Here is a 24,436-nt window from a genome sequence, read left to right as displayed (position 1 = left end):
GAGGATGCTTACCACCTCCTGCCAATGATTAAGATAATTCCTGGTCATTGGGATAAAGAAAATGGGAGGCAGCTCATAGGATCAAGGTGAACATGGCCCTGCTTGAAGCAGTCTGGGAGTAGGGCTGTTCTTATCTTAATTCGGGCTGCAAGCATTCAAGCTGGGCTATGACCCTGTCTTCTGCTGGCATAGATTTTCTGGGGAGGCCAGATTGATGCTGGGGCACTTATTGATATAACAGGGGTCACATCCTGAAGAGCAGGGACAAGGCAAGGTGGTAGTTTAGTCAAGTCTTCTGTTGCAGTCCTACCCAATAGTCCAATAATCAAGTTGAATCCAGTGGTCAATGCTGCCAGATCTCAACTAGAGTGGCAGGGTGGATGACAGCTTGTCATTAGAAAGCTCACAGAAGCCAGTGCTCTCTAGGACTTGAGAAGAGTTGTCTTTTGAGGGGCCATTGCCCTATTCTGTAATTGCTGGCTCCTATAGAAATGATGGATGGAGGCTCATAACATTATACAGGAGGCAGCAACGAAAACCATCCCAATGAAAAGGAAATGCAAGAAAGCTAAGTGGCTGTCCAACGAGGCCTTACAAATAGCGGGGGAGAGAAGGCAAGCAAAATGCGAGGGAGATAGTGAAAGATATAGGAAATTGAATGCAGATTTCCAAAAAATAGCAAGGAGAGACAAGAAGGCCTTCGTAAACGAGCAATGCAAAGAAATAGAGGAAAACAATAGAATGGGAAAAACCAGAGATCTGTTCAAGAAAATTGGAGATATGAAAGGAACATTTCGTACAAAGATTACCATAATAAAAGACAAAAGTGGTAAGGACCTAACAGAAGCAGAAGACATCAAGAAGAGGTGGCAAGAATACACAGAGGAATTATACCAGAAAGATATGGATGTCTTGTACACCCCAGGTAGTGTGGTTGCTGACCTTGAGCCAGACATCCTTCAGAGTGAAGTCAAATGGGCCTTAGAAAGCACTGCTAATAACAAGGCCAGTGGAAAGTGATGATATTCCAGCTGAACTATTTAAAATTTCAAAAGATGATGCTGTTAAGGTGCTACACTCAATATGCCAGCAAGTTTGGAAAACTCAGCAGTGGCCAGAGGATTGGAGAAGATCAGTCTACATCCCAATCCCAAAGAAGGGCAGTGCCAAAGAATGCTCCAACTACCTCACAATTGCACTCATTTCACACGCTAGCAAGGTTATGCTTAAAATTCTACAAGGCAGGCTCAAGCAGTATGTGGACCGAGAACTCCCAGAAGTGCAAGCTGGATTTCGAAGGGGCAGAGGAACCAGAGACCAAATTGCAAACATGTGCTGGATTATGGAGAAAGCTAGAGAGTTCCACAAAGACATCTACTTCTGCTTCATTGACTATGCAAAAGCCTTTGACTGTGTCGACCACAGCAAACTATGGCATGTTCTTAAAGAAATGGGAGTGCCTGATCACCTCATCTGTCTCCTGAGAAATCTCTATGTGGGACAAGAAGCTACAGTTAGAACTGGATATGGAACAACTGATTGGTTCAAAATTGGGAAAGGAGTCCGACAAGGGTGTATACTGTCTCCCTGCTTATTTAATTTATATGCAGAATTCATCATGCGAAAGGCTGGGCTGGATGAATCCCAAGCCGGAATTAAGATTGCTGGAAGAAATATCAACAACCTCAGATATGCAGATGACACAACCTTGATGGCAGAAAGTGAGGAGGAATTAAGGAACCTTTTAATGAGGGTGAAAGAGGAGAGCGCAAAATATGGTCTGAAGCTCAACATCAAAAAAACGAAGATCATGGCCACTGGGCCCATCACCTCCTGGCAAATAGAAGGGGAAGAAATTGAGGCAGTGAGAGATTTTACTTTCTTGGGTTCCATGATCTCCGCAGATAGTGATAACAGTCACGAAATTAAAAGACGCCTACTTCTTGGGAAGAAAGCAATGACAAACCTAGACAGCATCTTAAAAAGCAGAGACATCACCTACCAACAAAGGTCCGTATAGTTAAAGCTATGGTTTTCCCAGTAGTGATGTATGGAAGTGAGAGCTGGACCATAAAGAAGGCTGATCGCCAAAAGATTGTTGCTTTTGAATTATGGTGTTGGAGGAGACTCTTGAGAGTCCCATGGACTGCAAGAAGATCAAACGTATCCATTCTGAAGGAAATCAATCCTGAGTGCTCACTGGAAGGACAGATCGTGAAGCTGAGGCTCCAATACTTTGGCCACCTCATGAGAAGAGAAGACTCCCTGGAAAAGATCCTGATGTTGGGAAAGATTGAGGGCACAAGGAGAAGGGGACGACAGAGGACAAGATGGTTGGATAGTGTTCTCGAAGCTACCAGCATGAGTTTGACCAAACTGCGGGAGGCAGTGGAAGACAGAAGTGCCTGGCGTGCTCTGGTCCATGGGGTCACAAAGAGTCGGACACGACTAAACAGCTAAACAACAACAATAGCAATGATGTGGTGAGCAATGAATTGGACAGGCGTTATATGAGCTTGAGGAGTCCAATAAGGCCACATTCTTTGGCCTGCGTGGTCCGGGACTAGGGGAAATGGCTTTCCAGACGATAACTCTACCTCATCCGAGTCTACTGCTGAGCCAGACAAAGGATTGAAGCCTGTTTTTATTTTCTTTCATAGAGAAGGTTAGCTTCCAGCTTGGGATAAAATACTTACCGTATGTGTTGAATAAATCATTGAAATGATAGCTTCGTATCAACTCTTTTGAATTTATTCTTGTAGGCAAAAATAGATAAGCATGTTTCAAAAATCTCAGCAAATCAAGGCATGCTAAGGAAAGTACATAGGGAGCTATCTCATACTGAATCAGAACCTTAGTCCATCGATCCCAATAATGCCCACACTGACTGGCAGGGTGTCTCCAGGGTTTCAAGCAGGCATCCCCAACCCTACCTGCAGATGCCAGGTATTGAAACTTGTGTTCTCTGCATGCAAAGCAGATGCTCTAGCACTGAGCCACAGCCCTTCCCCAAAAGGATGAGGTCATCTCAGAAACCAATTTACATAACTAACGCATTATTTTTTTGCTTTGGTGTAATAAATGAACTCTGCAATTACAGTGAAAAATGGTAGGAAAGAGGCATCTGGCACCCAACTGTTTTCTTCCAGACAAGGTTAAAATTACCAGGTTTAGCATTTCTCCTTCCTTTGTCTGCTGCTATGTCTTAATGCTACAGTAAACTGATGAGGATCGTTGAAAGCTTTGACAGCAGGTTTATAAATTATAACCTAAACACATGTAATTGGTTATCATTTTTGCTGCTGCCCCTCTTTAGTTTTCCTTCTACCTAAGTAGGTGTAAAAAGTGATAAAACTCAAAGATCAGAGGCACACAGTTTTATGAAATAGAGAAAATTGGTGTTTAATGATGAAATCTTAACAGAAAGGGGGGGGAATGTTATTTCTGAAATACAAAATATGGTTGCTCTGGCATCCTGAGAAAGGTGAGAGGAGTGCCTGTGTGTGGCATGAGTACCTCTTCCATTATGTGATTGTTTAGTCTGCTCAGGTGTTGCCTGTTAGCACTCATGCAGAGGTTCCAGTCTCTGTGGCAGCATACACCATTGCTTCACTACAATAGGATAAAGACTTGGGAAGATGGAGTTGCTATGTTCCATATCCTTTGACTTTTGAAGAAGATCAGAATTGGCCAGGGGAATGGGGGGGGGGATGAGTGAATTTAAAAGGGTCAAAACATAGTAGCAAGTCCCTCTCTCCCTTTCCACAGCTGTTTTAGGCTACTTGAAAAGTACCCAGGTGAAATATCTCATGCAATTACCCTACCTATACTCTGTTGCCAGAGATCTCCCCTTAAAATCATTTTGAGAGTACTCTATTGCAGTGTTTCCCAACCTTGGGCCTCCAGCTGTTTTTGGACTACAACTCCCATTATCCCTAGCTAGCAAGACCAGTGGTCAGGGATGATGGGAATTGTAGTTCAAAAACAGCTGGAGGCCCAAGGTTGGGAAACACTGCTCTATTGGAGTTATGAAGGTTAGTTGTTTAATTGGTTGCACTTTGTTTGCTCCAATTTGCTTAATTTGAGTTCTCTCTCCCTTTCTTCTTCAGACTTTTTAATGTAAATATTTATTTATAGGCCTTTGCAACAATGTAGTGTTATGATAGAGCAACTTTTCATAACTTTTTCCTAAGCTTGACTGGGGATTTCTGATATTTTGAAAAATTGTCGACATAAAACAATTGTTCTTAGTAGGATCAAATGCGACGTAGTACAGTGGTTAAAGAGTGTGATGTGAAACCCTTAATGTAAATTTCACTTCGGCAATGCACCTTCTAGTTGGCCATCAGCAAGCGGCTTTTCTCTTGAGTGCAGTCTCCTGTCTACAGCATGAAGATGATAATATTGGCCTACCCGGACACGACTAAACAACAACAACAGCAGGCCTGTTGCAAGGATTACTAAAATAATATATGTGCAGCTCTTTAATCTCACAGAGAAAGTACTATATCTATGATGCTCCTGTTAATAAATATGTATAGAGACAGCCTTTCACAAAATTGTCATAAATAAAATGGCCAGCAGTTTAGAAAGTAAATTATGATAATAGTTATTATTAATTTAAAAATGTACATTGAAGTTGTTTACATATTACAATAATGGGCTGTATAGCACTGAAGAGTGGAAAAACCATTCATTCAGCCACAAATGTTACTGCTTGACTTTGATCCAGTTAAAATATCTTAGCCTCACAGGGTTGTTGTGAGGATGAGGAGAAACACCATGTATGCCACACTGAGCTCTTTGGAGGGAGGGAGGATAGAAATTCAGTGAATTAAGCTGAAATGTTAGGTACTGAAGATGTTTGTCACTTTCAGGAAATAGGGCACTTTGATTATGTTTGATTTTAAGCATTCTTAAAACTAAATGTCACTGAAATCAAATAAGTAATATTTACATTTGTGATATTTAGCTCTTAGTTTACATATAATCTACTTAGCAAACTATTTGGCTCATAATTTAGGCTGTCCTCAGTTATGGAGCGTCCTCATATCTTTGATTTCCTTGTGCAGCTGTGGGTAGGATGGTAGGAAGCCATTTGGAATGTTTGGTATTCTTGAATCAGGAGAGAATCTATATTTTTCACATAATTATGTAAAAAAATAGTTTGTCTTTTACCATATGCTCAAAAAATGAAAATATAACAGTAGAGAATAATATCCCTAAGATCTGGAATTCCTGTTTCTGGAATGCTATAGATCATTTGAATTGGGAAATTGTTCAGTGGCTTCTTTTTGAAAGAGGAAGCAAGTACGCAGATTGTAGCTACCTGGACTCATTTATTCAGAGGTCAGAACTGTGTGTGCCAGGTAGGTGGCCTATCTTAAAACCCCATAACTACCTTGTTGCTCTCAAGTGTGGTGGAGGACAGTAACCTGTTACTAGTGTAAAACGAAGATTTAACTCTCATTCCAGTCAGCTTCTCTATGTAGGAATGTGACACACCATCCTGTCTTTTACCTGAGGTACCAAAATGTCTTAGGCTGGCTCTGGAGTTCAGTTTCATAACATGTTCATCACGGTGTGCCTCTTAGGTGTGCCTCTACCAGCACACCTAGAGTTTTGTCCTCTATTGATAAAAGATTATTGATACAGGAATGCTAATTTTCAAGCTTAGTTTTTTAAAAATAATTTTGTTTTGCAGAGACTCCTGCTGTATTTCCAGATAATATAAAAGAAAAAGAAACTCCGACGCCAGTTGAAGATATTCAGCTGGAAAGCTCCATTCCTCATACCGATTCTGGAATTGGAGAGGAGCAAATGCCCAGTATCTTGAACGGGACAGACTTAGAAACAAGCACAGGTCCTGATGCCATGAGTGAACTATTGTCTACTTTGTCTTCTGAGGTGAAGAAATCTCAGGAAAGTTTAACAGAAAGCCCCAGTGAAATTCTGAAACCTGCATCCTCAATATCAAGTATCAGCCAAAGCAAGGGCATCAATGTCAAGGAAATATTAAAAAGTCTGGTGGCAGCCCCTGTTGAAATTGCAGAATGTGGGCCTGATCCTATTCCGTACCCTGATCCTGCACTAAAGAGAGAAGCTCAGCCTATTCTCCCAATGCAGTATCACTCCTTTGACAGGTATATGGCATGATTGATTCACTTACTATGGTATATTCATATTGGCACTTGAACGTATATATTGTCTGTAATATGCTGATAAAGACTGTGCAGTGAAAATACAGCTGGTTTACATCTATGTGCACTGCCTTACTATAAACAGCCCTATTGTTTATGGGAAAGGTATCTGGATTGAATTGTGTCTTTTAACAGCTAAGTCTAATTAGTAGTCAATGAACATATCTACTTTATAAAGCCATAACTTTCCTCAACATAAAACAAAGCTTTTCATCCTGAAATACAAAAGTGAAAGAAAAGAGCCCAAAAATACCAAGTCTTCACAGTGTCAGCCGCTTAATTTTTTCATAGTTGACTTTGAGACCATTTGCATCAGGCAGTCTTTCAATCAGAACCTTATTCACTGGACCCTTACCACTTCACATGCGTCTGTTTTTTGTAACGAGAAGGGGAGAAGGTGTAATTAAAACATGCATCTCCCAGAGTGGCTGGGGAAACACAGTCATTTGGGTGGGGTACAAATAATAAAATGAGTAATATTATTATCATTTATAAACTTAAGGAAGTATACAGGAAACACTTGTTAAAATAGTCATAATGCACTTGGAGAGAATTCATTATGCATGTTGATCTGTATTTGCAAATCATGTGTTTTCTTTTTAAAGTTCATTGCTGTAGTTCCTACTATGTATGGTATTGCCCAGTTCACACATCATGCTAAACCATAGTGGGTAACCTCTAATGTGTTCCACCATCCCCTGTTCAACAAACCAGGACTGAGCACATAGTTTCATAAACTTGTTTGACTCAGTTAACTAGAAACAGAACAAACTAGAGTGTCCCTAATTTGGTCATAATGGTAAACTGCAGTTTCCTCAAAACTGAAAGTGGAAGCTTTCAGTCTCCACATGTGTGATAGAGGAAATGAAGTTTGCTCACTATAGTTCCTACAATGCTAAAAAAGGGGGGTTGACATGACCATCTGTGTTGGTTTAATAAGAAATATGCTAAACTTATTTTTCCAAAACTACGCATGCAGCTACTGGCCACGGGCTTATTCAAGCCCCTTTGATATCACTAGAGAGTCTTAACAATCTCATTATTAGCATTCTAAACCTCTATCTCTGCAGGATATTCAAATCATCGCAGGGATTTTTTTTTAGTGCATTAAAGTATCTAAATGCCAGGTGTTTTTCCCTCCAGTTGCTTAGTTTAATAATAAAGTGTAAAAAATAATAATGTTTAAATCTCCAAAATCGCACAGAAATTAAGTGCTCATAATCATACAGAAGTTACAACGAAAGGAATATGTTGAAGAAAGAGAAGTGGTAGAATCTTAACAGTGCTGTCCTATGAAACATTATGAACATTATAATTCATTTTAAAGTACACAGAATTGGAAATGTAGAAGCAGAGAAACATGTTTCAGCGTATATTACGGAATAGGTCTTCTGTGTAGTTAATGTATTCAGCAGTTCAAGTACTATCGAATGTAAATGATGAGGTGATATTGATGAAAGGAGGGATTGAGGTCTCGGGGGGCGCTGATGACGGATTGAACAGAAGCGCCCTTGCACTGCACGTAACTCAAGTCTGTCGTCTTCACTACTCAAAGCCATAATGGAAGGTGGCAGTCTGAAATGAGTTGCCACGGCAAAGAGTATTATTTTTGAAATGCTTTCACACAAATCACTAGGCCCTGCATACAACTTAGTTTCATGCTTTAATGTCATCAGGAGGCACAAATTGGTGTGTCTAATTGTTTGCCACCTGCCAGCAAAATGAGCTGCCAGCTAGCCAGACGGGTTTGATTGTCCGTCAGCCATTCAATAGATTGAGAGTGACAACATCAAAAATTTCACTTCAAACTCTGAAGCTTTGAGCAGCTTTTCAGAGACCTCTTCCCCACAAGTGCTTCTGGACAACTGCATTTTTCAATCAGTTTCAATATATTGTTGCCTTCTGCCTCATCTGTCTTAAGGTAGCTGTAATTACATTATGAGCTATATAAACAGATTTCTCTGGCCCTGGAGTCTGGACTCATCTTAAAATCACATCAAAATAATGTGTGGACCATATTTGTAGAAGCACAGGTTGCTCTAGACTGTTCTAGAGTAAACATAACGAATTCTCTTTTTATATTTTTCTCTACATTATTAACAAATATGCATATCCTACATATTGTCACAGTTACTATTTTTTTTAAAACTTAGTGAGTTTACATACTTTTGTAAACCAAGAAATCTTTAATAAATAATACATTTAAAAAATCTTTTTTTTAGTCTTCCACAGAGAAGAGGTCTGGTATATTACTCAGCATTGGCTATGTCTCGCTTGAAAGCATTCTGTTGTTAAAGTAACCTTTATAAAAATAATACAGAGATTGCAGATGTAAAAATATACTTGTAGATCATGATTTAAAAGTATGTACACCAGTGTGTTGTTGTTTCTTCCATAAACCCAGCACCAACAATTTTTAAACTACAGCGAATTTAAGAAGCAGATTGCCTAAAAGAGAACATAGCAACATGGAGCATGTGTTATTTGGAAGCAGCTTCCCTTCCACCCATTTTTCCACTAAACCTCCAAAGTGTTGTTTAAAACTACAGGGATTTATTAACAGGAGAAGCAGGGGGAGAAACTGTTCATGGTGTGCATCTTAGTCTCTAACTTCTATAACGGCTTTTTTTTGGGGGGGGGAGATGTTCATTCACAATTTAACTGGGAACTTCATGTAACTTTCACACATCTAATGTAAAAGCCAACTGCATTCAGAGTACTTTAAAAATGCATTAATTCTGAAAATATTTGTGTTTTATTCAAGGTTTTCATTGCTCAAAATACTAAATCTTTTGTTCTACATATATTCGTGACCACATATGTAATGAGTAAGCATATGAACTGTTTGCCTTGGCCATTTAGCAATAGCATTTTAAACTCTAAAGAATTCACTAGCCTGCCTGAACATCTAAATAGGGTCTTTGGATTGTGGCCTTTGTGTGTTCAGGCTCTTGAAAGTATCATTTGCTCTAAAAGTGTGCTTTTTGTTATATCTAAAAAAATTAAACGGCTCAGTTTAAATACTACTTCTAATCTTAAATTTCTCTTTGCTGTATTTTGATTGTTATTTTATACTTTGAAACTGAAACATGCACAGTAGGATGTTCTGCCTGTTGCACAAATTCTTGTATATTTTTTTAGCTTTATGTTATACTGCACAGTTATCCTGAAACCTTTTATTTTGTCACTGATTTATAGTTAATCTAGTTCTCTTATTAACTAGTGAAAATGAATCATCACTTGTGTGTGTATGTGTTGTGTGATATTGAATATATTAAGATAAATGATGTGTCCTCACAGGAAAAGGGGTTGAACCTGGAGTCAGAAATTGTAGCGACTTTACCAGGGAGTGGCGACCTTTGGCCCAGGGTCCGAATGCAGCCCTCCAGAGTCCTCTATCTAGTCCTTGGACTTTCCCTAGGTTACATCCTCTTCATGGGCCACATGCCTCATGATCCATGGCTGCCTCAAATGCTTTTTCCTGGCTGGAAGAATCCTTTGAAATTTGATGTCTCTTATTTGCCTAGTTGGTGGATAGATAGCTATGGATTTGGGTGGTTTCTGGCATATGTGTGCCTGGAATGTAACCTACTGTACACATCCATTGCTCTGGCTACTTTTGCTCCCAGAAAGTTGCCACAAGAGAATATATCCCTTAGGCTGAAAAGCATCCCCCACCCTTGCTCTATAACAGGGCAGTCCAACTTTCCATACCAAGTGGCCTGCGAGAGTACTTTGACACAGAACCTCCTGGCCACACACTTCATTGTGGGGTGAGGAGCACAGCAAAAATTTGGAAAACCCCTCCAGCCTTCACACAGCTTTCCCAAAGCTGGGGAAGCTCTAACTTGACTTTGGGAAGGAGGCCGGAGAAGTCTAGGACCCTATCAGGGGACCTCAAAAGCCCAGTTCCTTGCTTACCAAGCTTTGTAAAATGGGTGTGAGGACTGGAGGGGGCACCAAATATTGTTGAGGGCCGCCAAAAAAGGCCTTGGGGACCAAAAAAGGCCTTGGGCCGTGTGTTTGACTACTCTGTTCTAGAACATAAACATTAATTGGCCCTTTTCCATAAAGGGGGTTGAGGGGGATACAGTTGTCACAGTAACCTTTTCTGATTTTGTGTTTATTTCTTCCTCCACAGGAGTGTTGTAGTGCCAGTGAAAAAACCTCCTCCTGGAAGCCTAGCTGTGACCACAGTTGGAACTGCCACAGCTGGAGGTGGACTCCCACCCAGTAGTACACCTAATATATTTGCTGCTACAGGAGCTACACCAAAAAGTATGATTAATACAACAGGTATTGCCCTTAGATATTTTTGTGAATCTTGTATTTTTCTTTCTGCTCGTTTTTGTTGGTATAATTTTGGTATCTTTTTTGTGTTTGAAGTATTTCTGTAGTAAGTGCCTCTAAGCATTCTCACTCTCTAACCCTGCTCTGGCACAAGATTATCTCCAGCTGAACCATTTTGATAAGCAAACATACTGCATTTTACATTGGATCCATCTGATCTCCCAAAATTTTCTGTGCAATTTGGTCAATTGTAGAAAAAGGACAAAAATATTGTGGCTCACTGGAAACATTTAATTGTATTATAGTGTGTCAGTTGCCTGCAAATTTCTCTAAGAAGCCTCAGAGTCCTTGACTTTTTATTGATTTAGTGTAAGTTGTCTTGTGCTTGAATCTACCTGAGTAGGCATTCATTAAAAAAATATGGGGGAGTTAATTGCTACCATTTCTCTCATTTCCCATTTGAAATATTTACTGGAATAACTATTCTGAAAATGTTGTTGTATGGGGTTTTCAGATGTTTAATAACATAATTGTTAATCAAGGGCCCTGTACACGTATTTCAGTATAACTGTGGATGATTGCTTGCTCTATGCTAGCTGCATTTGGGTAAATTATATCCTTTTCCTTCATGTCTTTTCATTTACCCTGTATGTATTATATGTCAGTTGCAAACATATGCCAACAATAATGTCCATAGTAATTTTAGCCTGTTCTAGGCAGCTTTTCTCAGTACATCCAGATGCTGCCCAGCTTATAATATTTCCTAGGGGGGTTTCTTTCAACCAGCACATAGCACTGAACAATTTACTGCAGAGTGAAGATTTCACTTTAGTCATTTAGGATGCAGTTCAAGTCACACTTTCCTGGTAGCAAGTCGTGTTGCTGTTGATTACAGCAGAATTTAAATTGCGTTAACATGCAAAGGATTGTACTGTTTGAGACATTTTCTGTCCCCCAATTCCCCTCTTCTGCTTAAAGTAGTTTTGTATGATACTGAAAATGTTTTGTAGGTTGTTTTTTTTTAAATGAGAAATCAGATTGTATTGCTGAGTTAGAGTAGTGAATTGTCATATGGGGATGACAATAGTTTAGACCTGGATTTTTAATTTTAGTATTTAAATCATGATGAATGTTTAAACAACAGGAATCGGTTTGGAAAATAGTATTTGAAGGTGAATATTTTTGAGCCATGTATGTAACCCTTTCCTGTCATTTGAATTGTAGACTCTTGTAGATTAAGTTATCCTTACTAGCTCCTCCTCAGTACAATAATTTGATATTGAGTCACCCTTCCCCCATGGCAGTCATTACATTGTTATGGGAGGAATTTGAAATAGTTTAAATATATATAGCAGGATGTTAACCTCAGGATGTGAAAGGGAATAGATTTAATCATAAGAAACTTTTTTGAGTACTTTCTGGTTGAGTACATTCAGATGGATCCAGATTTTAATCCCACTGAAATTTTGACTAGTTTAAGAGCCATTGATTTCAGTGTGACTAAATCACGATTAATGTAGGTTAGTTCCCAGCACCTTACATTGGGGGAAGCTTTTCTGCTTAATTTTTGTCTCATGAGCTATTTGCAAAAGAATAATAAGTCAATCGTTCCTGAGTTACGATGTTCCGAAAATATGTTTATTTACTGTGAAGTTGATGCATTGTTTTTCAGACTGAATGTACTCTATTTTGGGGATAGGTGCAGTGGATTCTGGATCGTCATCATCATCGTCGTCCTCTAGTTTTGTGAATGGTGCTACCAGTAAGAACCTACCTGCTGTTCAGACAGTTGCACCAATGCCAGAGGATTCAGCTGAAAACATGAGGTATAGTTTATAAATTATTCTAGGAGGTGGACCGGTTGGCAGTTTCTAGTGGACCACCTAGAACCTTCTCGTTACAGGGATTCTTGAACAGAGTTCTGGGCTAGGTAGATCTTTGTTTCATCCAGCTAAATGTCCTATATGCCCTTAAGCAGAAATATAGACTCACAATCAAGATAGAATAGCTATACATTTACCAGTCGAGAACCTTTGATTTGCATTTTTTAAATTTGGCATTTTAAAGGATATTGAACTCTTAACATTATAAAATAACAAGTTAGACCATGCATAACGGAAACCAGCCTACTCCTTTTTCTCAGACAACTAGATTTGCCTTCATATATTTTCATGGAAAACTGGTATATAAATTTAGAAATAAATAAGGTAAAAATGAAGCGTATAAAATATTCTGTGGAAATTGGGAGTTTATGTTTGTGCTTATCAGTGCAAAGGAGGTGACTAGCAGATTCCAGTTTGGCCAAATCTGCTCCATATTGTCTTGGAGACAAAAAATAGGTGGAAATAAAGTAGGTTAATATTATCTTCAAATGTAAGCTGGTTGTCATAAATATCGGTTGTTATTGAGAGCAGGACAAGAGGCAATGGACTTAGGTCACAGGAGGGTTAAATATTTATGATGATCTTCCTGACAATTTAAAATGGATCGTGTTGCCTAGAAAAAAATATAGATGGGTAATTGTAATCAGAGAGTACAATTTCTCAATTGTACATTTCTCAATATAGAGAATCCTGCCTTGGTGTACAGAGGGCTGGACTACATGACCCTTTCTTAGGAGCTCTGTAACTGTATCATAGATTGCACTGTATCATAGAAAAGAATGTATTTCCCCCCCTTTCCCAATAAATCCTAACTGGCTGATTTCAGAGGGGATTTAATGCAAATGGTACAAAGTGATTGATATATTTTGCATCTTTTTTTAGGTTTACTGAATGTGAGAAAAGGGTTACTGCAGGGCAGATGGCCAGCTTCCATTGAAATATAATACAGTGTGTAAAACTATGTTTGTTACAAGCTGCTCTTCTGTGTCTTGATAGCCAATCAAATTTTATAAAGCCTATCCATCTTAGTCAAATAACTGTAAAAAAATATATGAAAGGATTATGTGCCTAATTTTCTCCCTGCTCACTGATCAATCTAGAAAAAAGCCATTTATTAGCAAGTCAAAGATTGTGTTACAGGCTTTTTGATAGTCCATTTGGAATGTCGTCTTCTGGCTGGCTCGCTTGGATATTAAAATAGCTATATTGCTTAGGGAATAGTCTATTGATTCCCACTTTGTGATTGTTGAACTGTATTTATTTAAGCATTAATTTCAGAAGTGTGTTTCCTCTGTGATTAAAAATGCTAATAAGTAGAAGTTTCCCCATGTCCTTACATTTTCTTCTATTTCACCATTCAAAATGTCATTGGATTTTACATAAAACATGGTTTTCCATAAGTATATATTAAGACAACCTTATTTTTTTAAAGATTTCCCTCTTCCTATGGCCTTTAAACTGCACAGTTGCATTTAGTTTAAATAGCAAAATAATCAATTTCTAATTCTCAATTGCTAAACCCCTTTTCTATGTCTCCAGAGATATGTGTTGTATGGGCTAAAAACCTTCTTCCCTACGTGATAAGTTGTATGTAATTCTCATATTTTTTATTTTTGTTAATGCCATTTTTAGATTGAGAACAGCACACACAAACCAAGAAAAAAACCAATCAGCAATCAGCATAATTCTTTATCTTTCCCCTTCTGCATTGTTTTGTGACACTTCTGGTAAAAATGACATTGCTTTTGTGAGCAAGTTACAATGAAAAATAAAATGCTTCTTCGGGAAGATAAAATTCCAGTAATGGCCAGTTTTATATATATGCTTTAAATTTGTTCCCAAGGAAAAATTCCAATAATCACAAAGAATACAAGCTTTATATCTCTTTACTCAGTTGGATATCCCATGAAGGGCCGGCTTAGGACATTTTGCCACTTGAAGCAAAACAGAAAATGGGGCTGCCCCCACCTCATCCTCCACCACCATCCCCTCTGCCTCCTCTGCTGCTGAGGTAGCGAGCAGTCTGCTCCTGGGGGCAGATCTGTCTCCAGCCTACGCCATGAGGCAACTGCCTCTCCGAGGCTAATTGGTGGGGTGGCCCTGATTCCATGTATATCTTTCCATGTGTTTTTATAACAACTGAGTGAGCATTATTGGGTGGGTGGGGGGCAACTTTAGGGTAGGTTTTGATAGCTGTATCAGAATAAATGCTCAGTGGAACTATGTTGGAGAAAATATACTCTTGGTCCAAGGTGGTTAGGGGGCCCTAGTTTACTTCCCAAAATAGGGCCCCTGCTCCCCCCAAAATGAATGCTTGAAATAAAGTACCACAAAATAAGTCTTGTGACTACCAAAAATGCTCCATGTGTGTGTAGTTTTGCAACTCAGCAAAACTCCTGCAAAACATTTATCAACCTTGATAAACAAAAATAAAATACTCTGAGCACCTGCAGTTCCACATTTTAAATTCACCTTTTTCATCCTTGTTTTGCTCATTTCCTGCCTTGACCCAGTCACTAACTCTCAGCCTACTCTTCTCCACCTGATTGTTGTTAAGAGACAGAAGGAGGTCTAAAATGGATGTGAAAGGGAACTCACATCAAATGTTTGTTTCTTTAACCAGAGTAATATGTCTTTGTACTAGAAAGCAAAATATTTTTCTCTGGGACCTCACCCCTTCAGATTAGTATAACTCCAAGGCTTCAATCTGGCTTAAATATTGTGTGTAAACCCCACTTGTGTCCAGTTGAGCTTATTCCCAGGTTGGATTGATTCCTAAGAGGAGTTAGTTTAGGCCTGTAGCCACTGGAGCTGGGCCTCCATTTAACTTTTTTTTTTTTAGTTTTACAGGTTTACCTTTACAGGCAAAATGTTTAGGAAAAACATGCATTCTGTGTTTTCCCTAATTGCACAGTAAAAAATAAATAAAACCTGCTTCCATTTTCCTAATGGCAAAACCATTGTGAATAGCTAACAGGATTTAAAAATGTAATAGAATAAATTTAATTCTGTTAAATAATAATTTAATTGTGTTAAAAGTATGATTTGATTTTAAACCCCTCCTTTATAAATTGACTTTGAACATAGTAAGCTGCTTATAAGTTATGTTTTATTTGCAGCAGTACTGACCCCTTCACTATGAACCTTTCGACCCTAACCTCACAAAAAAGCCAAGGCTGAAATCTTGTACCCACCTCGCTTGGAGTAAGCACCATTGAATACAAAGAGATTTGCTTCTCAATAGATGTGTATGCCATTTTATTGTAAGTTCACTATACACTGAATTCTTCATGAGAGCCTGGATGTAAGCGCCTGCATAGCGTCTTTGCAAAGTTTTCACATTATGAAGTTACAAAATGTAGGTCTTTAGAACTGTGGAGATCCCAAGGCCTTGAAAATGAGGCAGAAACAGGAAAGAAAAGTACAGGGAAGGGGAGGGGAAAACAGCAGGTCTTAGGATCCCATGGATTCCAATAACCTGGTGCCAAAACTACTCCCATGTTAATCACAGCCCTGACTTCACTGATTTACTAAAAGGTCTGAAAGGCAGAAGCAGTGGGGCTGGCTTATCTCTCAGATAATTTCTGAGAATTGTTTTTGCACAATTTGCTTCATAATGCTCTTTTCTAGGAGGGCTATAAAACAGAGTTGCAGGCATGAGCATGCAGGCATTTCTCCATTATAATCCAGCAATGCCTTAGCCGTTTTAAAGATTTTTCTTGTAAGGATGACTATTGCTAAGCAGTGGAATAACTGAGTCCTGTAGGATGATAAAAAGATAGATAATGCTTATATTTAAGAGACTGTTCTCATATTAATATGCTCTTTCTGATATGGCATTGCAGTACAGTCATACCTCTGGATGAGAACGGAATGCGTTCCAGAGCCCTGTTCGCATCCTGAAGCGAATGTAACACGCGCCTGCGCGCCTGCGCGGGTCGCGTTTTGCTGCTTCTGCGCATGCACGCGACTTCATTTTGAGCGTCTGCGCATGTGCAAGTGGCGAAACCCAGAAGTAACACGTTCCGTTACTTCCAGTAACACTGATTGCAACCCGAAAACGCTCAACTTGAAGCGTATTCATCCCAAGGTATCCCGAGGTAGTGGAAGAGAGATGGCTTGAGCCTGTCTCTTGCTATAGGTAGAACTGCCTTGAGATCTATGGGTATAGGGAATAATAATAATAATAATAATAATAATAATAATAATAATAATATAGATAGCCTATGGTGTGGATTGGTCTTCTCATTTGAATTCTCAACTGCACTGGGACCTGGCTCAGTACTGAGTTTAGTCCTATGTTCTACTAATAGAACTGCCTACTAACAGAGACTAAGTAACTATAGGATATACAAGTTCTGGGCTTATTTTTACAAGGCCTCAAACCTGGAGAGACTGCAGTTACATGGCTCACCACATGGGGTAATGGTCAGAAGTTCCTGATAACATCTTGATAGCTTTGCGTCCCAAACCAGTCTTCCTGAACCATCTACTGTGGTTGCCACATGGATTACACCCCCCCCCCTCGGGTGGAATGCAGTCTGGCCTTTGGTAGATACAATGCTCTCACATCTATTTCTGATTCTTAAATATGCAATAGTTGTTTTATTTTGTTTTTATGTTAGGGTTTCACAAATGCACCAAAAACTATCCAGTTGTGATGAGCTCCTATATTCAAGGTAAAAATAAATTTCCAGTCCCAAAAAAAAGCATGTGAAATCTTGGCCACTGGGGATCCAGGACAGTTCAGATATTAACAGAACAACATTATATAGTTTTTGAACTGTCTAGGCCAGTCCTGGGTGGTTTTGCAAACTTGTGGTTCTGCAAAGATGACCAGAGAGCCTGTCAGCTCCAACTACAAATGTGCATCATCTGTAGTTCTGCTTTAGCTGTCTTAAGCATACATAATTTCTGTGACCTGCTACATCATAAAAACAAGTCAAATGGCTTTGCATTTATAGTAGATAGCTTATGGGAAGTGGTGCAACTAGTTAACTTTAGACTCTCAACTTAACAGTGTTATTGGGACCCCTTTAGATGCTCATGTTGACACTTGGTCTGTTTGCCATCATTGTCTCCTCATCTGTTGCTCTCTAGCCAGGCATTTGGAGCCTCACCTTCAGCCACAAAATTCAGCCCTCTCTGCACCACTGTTAATAGGTAGTGGTAATTTAAAGTTGCTTCCCTTTTTATTGGGTTAAAAGCATACAGGATGTACCTAGCAGTGGCTATTTTGCCATTATTAATAAATTATTTCCATTTAATAGTTATTTAAACAGACAATATAATGAAAAGAAGCCCAAATATATCCGTCTCCAAGTTGGTTAACATTATCTATTTAAAGAAGCAGTTCATGCCATGTTTTATTAACCTTATGAATGATTGTATTCATTTTGTTATACTATATATATTTGTAATCTGCCTAGAACACATGGAAAAGAGGAAATAAACTTTAAAATTAATGAAATGGTGTTTTCCTTAACTACTCTTTGCTTCTCCCTCTTTAGTGTTTGGTAATATTTGTACAATTCATAGCAATCGAGTGGGTAGAGACAATACAGTATGGGGAAGGCCTGTAGCTCAGAAGAAGAGCATGTCCTTTGTATGCAGGTGTTCCCAGGGTCAAACCCTGGTATATCCATATAAGGCTGGAAATGACCCCTGCCTGAAATCCCAGAGAGCTACTGCCTTTCAGTGTAGACAAAACTGAGCTAGATGGACTGATTTGGTATAAGGCACTTTCTACATTCCTTCCTAAGGAATGTAGCCAGTGTGGTGTAGTGGTTAAGAGCGGTGGACTCGTAATCTGGGGAACCGGGTTCAATTCCCCGCTCCTGCACATGCAGCTGCTGGGTGTCCTTGGGCTAGTCACACTTTTCTGAAGTCTCTCAGCCCCACTCACCTCACAAAGTGTTTGTTGTGGGGGAGGAAGGGAAAGGAGAAAGTTAGCTGCTTTGAGACTCCTTAGGGTAGTGATAAAGCGGGATATCAAATCCAAACTCTTCTTCTTCTAAGTTCATATGTCTTACAAAAATAAAGTACTTTTTGGCTGTGATTTGCAAGGACATCAGACTAGAAAATGAGACTAGGAACTGGACATACAATGTATACACTGCATAAATAAAGCAATAATTGATGACCCAATGTTTGAAAGGTTATTTGAATGGGACAGGTGTAATAGCTTTGTCATGTCACTTGTAAAGAATGCAAAATTAAGTTAATTTGTACATTAGAAACTCTGGGATTTTAACATTTGAACAAGTTAATAAACCATCGCAAACTCTTCTTTAAAAATAGCACTGCCTGAGGTGGTGGTGTTGATGTTTAAAAAGAAACCTGATTGACAAGTTGAAATGGTCAATGTCTGATATGTTTGTGTCTGGCACAAGATGCAAAATGCTGGCCATGGCTAGGTTTTTGGGTCTATTGACGTAAAACAAAAATACCTCTGATGGGGATGGTCTACATGCACTTTCCCAATCTGGTACTGTACTGCTTTACTTTAGCATAAATAACCAACTTAACTGCACACTCCTGAGCACATGCTAAAGAAAAGCCCAGCATTTAGTCAAGTGGCCTAAGAAAATCAAGGCTGCAATCCTGAGTATAACTTAACATGAAATGGGTGCAACTGAACTTGGGAGGACTAATTTCAAAGAAATCATGACTAAGGTTTTTCCAAATAAAGTTTAGCACTCACACACAAAATGGATTAAACTTTAAATTGCTTATATGGTATAAATGCATCAGTATGAAGGGCAGACATATCCATATATTATCTCTTTTGAGGAAAACAAAAAATGATAAATTCTGATTTATTTAGTATATATAACATATTATGATGCAGGAGGTTTTGTCACTTTGGTGATACCTGTGTTGCTGTATTAGCTTAAACTATTTTAATTACTGTGGGTGATATCTAGCTAAGTAATACTTAGTGTAGACCCATTGATTTTAACTGTGGATATGTACATCCCTCAAATTCTGGGAAGCATCAATAAGTTGTGTGATATCTTGCGTTGCTTGTATTTCTAGACACAATGTACTTTGTTTTCAACAGCATCACTGCAAAGCTTGAGAGAGCTTTGGAAAAAGTGGCCCCACTCCTTCGGGAAATCTTTGTGGATTTTGCCCCTTTCCTGTCTCGTACTCTGCTGGGCAGTCACGGACAAGAGCTTCTAATAGAAGGTAATACTTTATCATTATTGTTAATTCTTTTAAAGAAGTAGAGCTTGCAATTATGACATCTTGACCAATTTTTCAGTTCCAACATAATTCATATATGCTATCTGGTGTTGATGCATTGGCCATCTTCACATGTAACACTGAGCCAAACTGTGGCTTAGTGCAAACTTGTTGGCTTCCAAAGAGGAGATTGCAGCTGCTTTGTTCTACTCTGTCCTTGGAAGCTAGACCAAGGTTCAGCTTTGTGTGTTGTCCCAACTAGGATCGTGGTTAAACGCTCCTCTCACTAACCACTACCTGTAGCCACCATTCCTCTGTACCCAAATGGGCCATGACAGTCAATCACACCAGTTCAGAGCCTATGCTTGTATATGTGAAATTTTTATTCCTCCCCCATCCATCACTTTACACATTTTACCACCCATTCTCTCATTTTTCACAGGGACTGGAAAAAAGTTAGCCAGTTACACTTGAGAATTCATTGCCACCAGGCAGTTAATGAAGTAACTGAGTATCTGCTCATCTTTGCTAATTATCTCAGTTAACTTTTATACAGAGATATATTGAAATAGGCCTTCTCGAGCACTTGCAGCAGAAGCTGATAATGTAAAAGAAATCCATAAATTAATTTTTATTATAAATTTCACAGCAGGGATATATTTTTTCAATTGCATACAGTACTAGTTCTGTCATAAGCAGAAACAACGTGGATTCTGCTTACTGTGTGCATTCTCTATAGCTCAATGGAATTTGATGCATATGCTCTGCAGGGCTTTTCATTGTGTTACTTGATGCTGACATAAGAGATGTGTGCTGAAATGGCATACCTGAATGTGGCTTTTCAGCCTCTGTACTCTCTAGAATACTGAATGCTTCCTATACAAAAAATCTTGTTTAGTTAAATATACCTGAAGAGGTGCCGCATTACATAAGTATGCCTGCAGTCAGGTTCAGGGAATGATTGAATGTGAATGATGAAAGGTTAAAGAGATGCTCACAATAGACATTAACATGCTTGCCTTCCAGTGGAGGCAGTGCTCAGGGTCTTGACAATTTCCATGCTATTTGGCAGAAGATACTGTTTGACAAGAGAGATTGGGGCGGGAGAAAGAAGCGCTACACAGGAGGAACTAAGCAGCAGCTGTTACCACAGGATTTGGAGGGGTCATTTTGGTCGCAGCACAATCTGCTTCAAGCATTGTCCCATGTCCAGTTAGAGACAGAAAAATCTTTATCTGCAGTGCATAGTAGCAGATCTCAACAATCCATTGTAGTGCAGTTGCATCTGATACTTGAATAAACAGATATATCTAAAATTTGAAAGATAATGTGTCTTTTTATTTATGTCTTATAATTTGTATCTTTTTATTTTAAATCAGCAGGTTATTCTGAACTTCAATATCTTGTTTGTAAGGTAGTGTCCATCATAGCAAGAAATTGTGGTCTCAGACTAATACAGTGGTACCTCGGGTTACAGACGCTTCAGGTTACAGACTCCGCTAACCCGGAAGTAGTACCTCGGGTTAAGAACTTTACTTCAGGATGAGAACAGAAATCGTGCTCCAGCAGCGCGGCAGCAGCAGGAGGTCCCATTAGCTAAAGTGGTACCTCAAGTTAAGAACAGTTTCAGGTTAAGAACAGAGCTCCGGAACGAATTAACCTCTTAACCAGAGGTACCACTGTACGAGGAAACTTATAAGGTCAGACATTTTTTGGGGGGGGATCACCAGAATAACCCCCTTACTGGTGATTAATTGGAACACATTCTGTTCTCTCTACAGTAGGGTGGCTGGTACCCATTGGGGCAGGTAGGGCAGAAGGCATAGAGCCCAACAGTATGTGGAGCTAGGTTCAATAACAGGCAGAGCCACTTATTCTAGTTTACTCCCTATCTTGACTCCAAGCCATTATGATTTAAAAGGTCACATCCCATAAACAAAAGCCTGATATATTTCTAAAACAAGATTACCTCAAGGAGGAACATAACGCTTGTATCTCCTCAGTGTTCTTGACTAACATGGAGGAGAGGCAGGAGAGTGGAGCATAAGAGGCAATGATGTAAACTAGCTGAGATTGGAGCAGTTGGCCCTGAAAGTGCCAAGGAGGTCAAGCAGTGACCTGGATTTCTAGGTGACTCAGTATAGTGGGCTGTACTACATGGTATATTAAGAACAAGCAAATAAGACTTGCTTCCTGAAGAGATGGTTTACCTGGGGCTAGGGAAAGGAAAGGATATTTTAAAGAAAAAAGGTAGTATGTTAAGCACTTAGAGGTAAGAGAATGATCAGGCAATATGAGATTCAGGAGCTAATAAAGGCAAGGTTCCCTCAATCTATTCCACATTTGGACTTGAGTGCCAAGCACAACATGGGTGGGTACAGGGGTGCCAACTTGAATAAAATATTGGGGAGGCCCAGGCAAGTCCCGCCCAAAAACTACCAGTCATGGTACACACATACCATTTGAATGGCAGTGTCCATCAACGGGGGGGAGGGCTGGCCCTCTCACATATTTTATTGAGGGGGGCAAGGGACCTCAGCCCCAGGAGTTGACTCCTGTGGTTGGATACCTGTAGAGTTTCTTGTGCTGCAAAGGTGGAGGATCTTCAAATAGCTGTTGATAAGGTTACCTTTGGGACACTCCCAACTGGAAAGGACACATGTATCTTGCCAGGGTAATTAATGACCAGATAGAAGTGTATGCTCATGTTGGCAGTTGGCAAATAGATCAGGTATAGTTAGACATTACCATATATCTGTTAGTATTTCACGCCTCCAATGCTGCAGAAGAGATTGGTGTAAATCACATGCCTGTCTGGGAAGAGTGTGGGAACGGAAGACAGTTATCTCTTCTGCTTTATTAGCTATTGTACTGTACTTTTGCTTTTACTTCTGTCTGTTCTTCTCTCGGAGCTGGAAAGGATGCCATGAATCCTTTGTTTGTACATAGTGTGTAAATCAATACGTAGATTAGCTCTACGATGTCTCATGCTTCTTGCCGTGTTATGCTAAAAGATTAGTGTGCATATATCATTAGATATATGTCACTGAAGCTCACTGGAGAAGAAGGGAAATGCCTTGTCCAGAACTAAGCACACTCAGAGTTCGAGGGCTGCAGGGGCAACCCAGGGTGTTTTTCAACAATATCCAGCACTCTGGGCTCCTCTGAGTCAATAGTGAATTTATCTCATGTTAGGGAGGGTAGCCAATCTGTGTCAAGGTTTGCTTCCTTCGTGCTTTTGCAAAGGCCAGAGCTGGTAGGGCAAAACTTCTGGAGTCAAGGGGCTGAGCACTTTGGTAACAGAAAGCTCTTCAGATGCCACATTGCATAAAAAAAGCAGCATTGGAGAGCAGCATTCCCCCCTCCCCAGTTCAGAGTTAATACAGGTCATTCTTCCATTAGCAGGCAATTTTATTTATGTATTACAGTGGTACCTCAGCTTAAGAACTTAATTCGTTCTGGAGGTCCGTCCTTAACTTGAAACTGTTCTTAACCTGAGGTACCACTTTAGCTAATGGGGCCTCCCGCTGCTGCAGCGCAATTTCTGTTCTCATCCTGAAGCAAAGTTTTTAACCCGAGGTACTATTTCTGGGTTAGCAAAGTCTGTAACCTGAAGCGTATGTAACCTGAAGCGTCTGAAACCCGAGGTACCACTGTACTGTTAGTTTGTATCTCATTTTTGAGGATACAGATCCTTCCCAAGTGATCTATAATGAACATTTAAATGACCTATTTTTAAATAAAAAAATATATTAAAATATTTAATAGTAATCAAGGCAAGGTCCTTCCCATAACTAGGCAGCTGGTGGGTATAGTTCGGACTTTTCTCTTCCTTGCTTTGGCAGAAACTAAACGGGCAGAAGTGAGAAGAGTTCAGACTGGAATAGGAAGCACCATACACACGAAAGCTTCTACCCAGAACAAACTTAGTTGGTCTCTAAGGTGCTACAGGACAATTTTTTAATTTTTTAATTTATTTCGTCTGCGTCAGACCAACACGGCTACCTACCTGAATCTGGGCCTTGCAGTGTAGTAGATCATGCTAATTGTGGGTGCTTTGACTGTAATGCCTTCTGCTTAGCTCTTTTTGTCAGATGTCTAATAGTTGATGTGGTTTGCAGGTGATAAGTGTCCCATTAATCTTTTTGATCCTCCAGCTCTTGAGCATGAGAAAAGCTGATCAATTACAGCAATTGTCTCTTTAAATGAGATTTTTACATCTACTTCTTATTTTATTAATTAACTGTCTGCTTGTAAATCTGATAGAGTAGAATGCTAGCAGCTTCCTACAGCTTGTCCTGTCTTGCTGTACAATAAGATGGGGTTGTTAGCAAAATGGGCACAAAAGCACATTTATCCATTACCTGCAATAAATATACGTATTATTTTGTAGAAACAGTTTTATCTTCAGTGGCTTTTCATTCACGCCTTTTTAAATCAGTTTCCTTCTTCACCATACCTATTGAACCTAGAGCTAAAAGCAATGATTTTTACTAAAGGAACATAATTCATTTTCAAAAAAATACACGTTTGTCATCCTATCATTGTTAGTTTAGCTTTTAAGCTCATTCATATAGGGCTTGTATGAAGCAAAGTGAACATTACTTTCCACCCAGCCTTTTCCTATAAGGAGACCTATAGCACTTCTATTTGAAAGGGTTTTTTAAGCTCTGGTTTATTAGATATTCATTCATATATATATATATATATATATATATATATATATATATATATATACACACACACACACACACACACACACACACACACACACTCCTGTACACTATTTAGAAAATTTAAAAATATTAAGCATTTTATAAATACATTTAAATAAAAAAGATGAATTTAGAGCTTTTGCGTAACTGCCTTGGCACA

At 39.3% G+C, this 24,436-nt stretch overlaps 1 protein-coding gene across 3 annotated transcripts in view; it reads left to right on the top strand.

Moving 5' to 3' along the window:
• Positions 1 to 24,436, top strand: part of NBEA (neurobeachin) — a 341,694-nt gene that overhangs the window by 97,903 nt on the left and 219,355 nt on the right. For 2 of the 3 annotated variants that reach the window (XM_081909292.1, XM_081909293.1), the window contains exons 30-33: positions 5,705 to 6,143; positions 10,342 to 10,496; positions 12,190 to 12,316; positions 19,437 to 19,564. In XM_081909292.1, the coding sequence (XP_081765418.1) occupies positions 5,705 to 6,143; positions 10,342 to 10,496; positions 12,190 to 12,316; positions 19,437 to 19,564 (849 nt within the window). Of the gene's footprint in view, positions 1 to 5,704; positions 6,144 to 10,341; positions 10,497 to 12,189; positions 12,317 to 16,998; positions 17,053 to 19,436; positions 19,565 to 24,436 lie in introns of all 3 variants that reach the window. The other variant, XM_081909291.1, reaches the window with a different exon arrangement.

This window comes from Podarcis melisellensis (assembly GCF_964234715.1).
Source record: "Podarcis melisellensis genome assembly, chromosome: 4".
NCBI lineage: Eukaryota > Metazoa > Chordata > Lepidosauria > Squamata > Lacertidae > Podarcis > Podarcis melisellensis.
The sequence above is the reverse complement of the archived record's forward strand: the minus strand, read 5'-3'. Positions and strand labels throughout refer to the sequence as shown.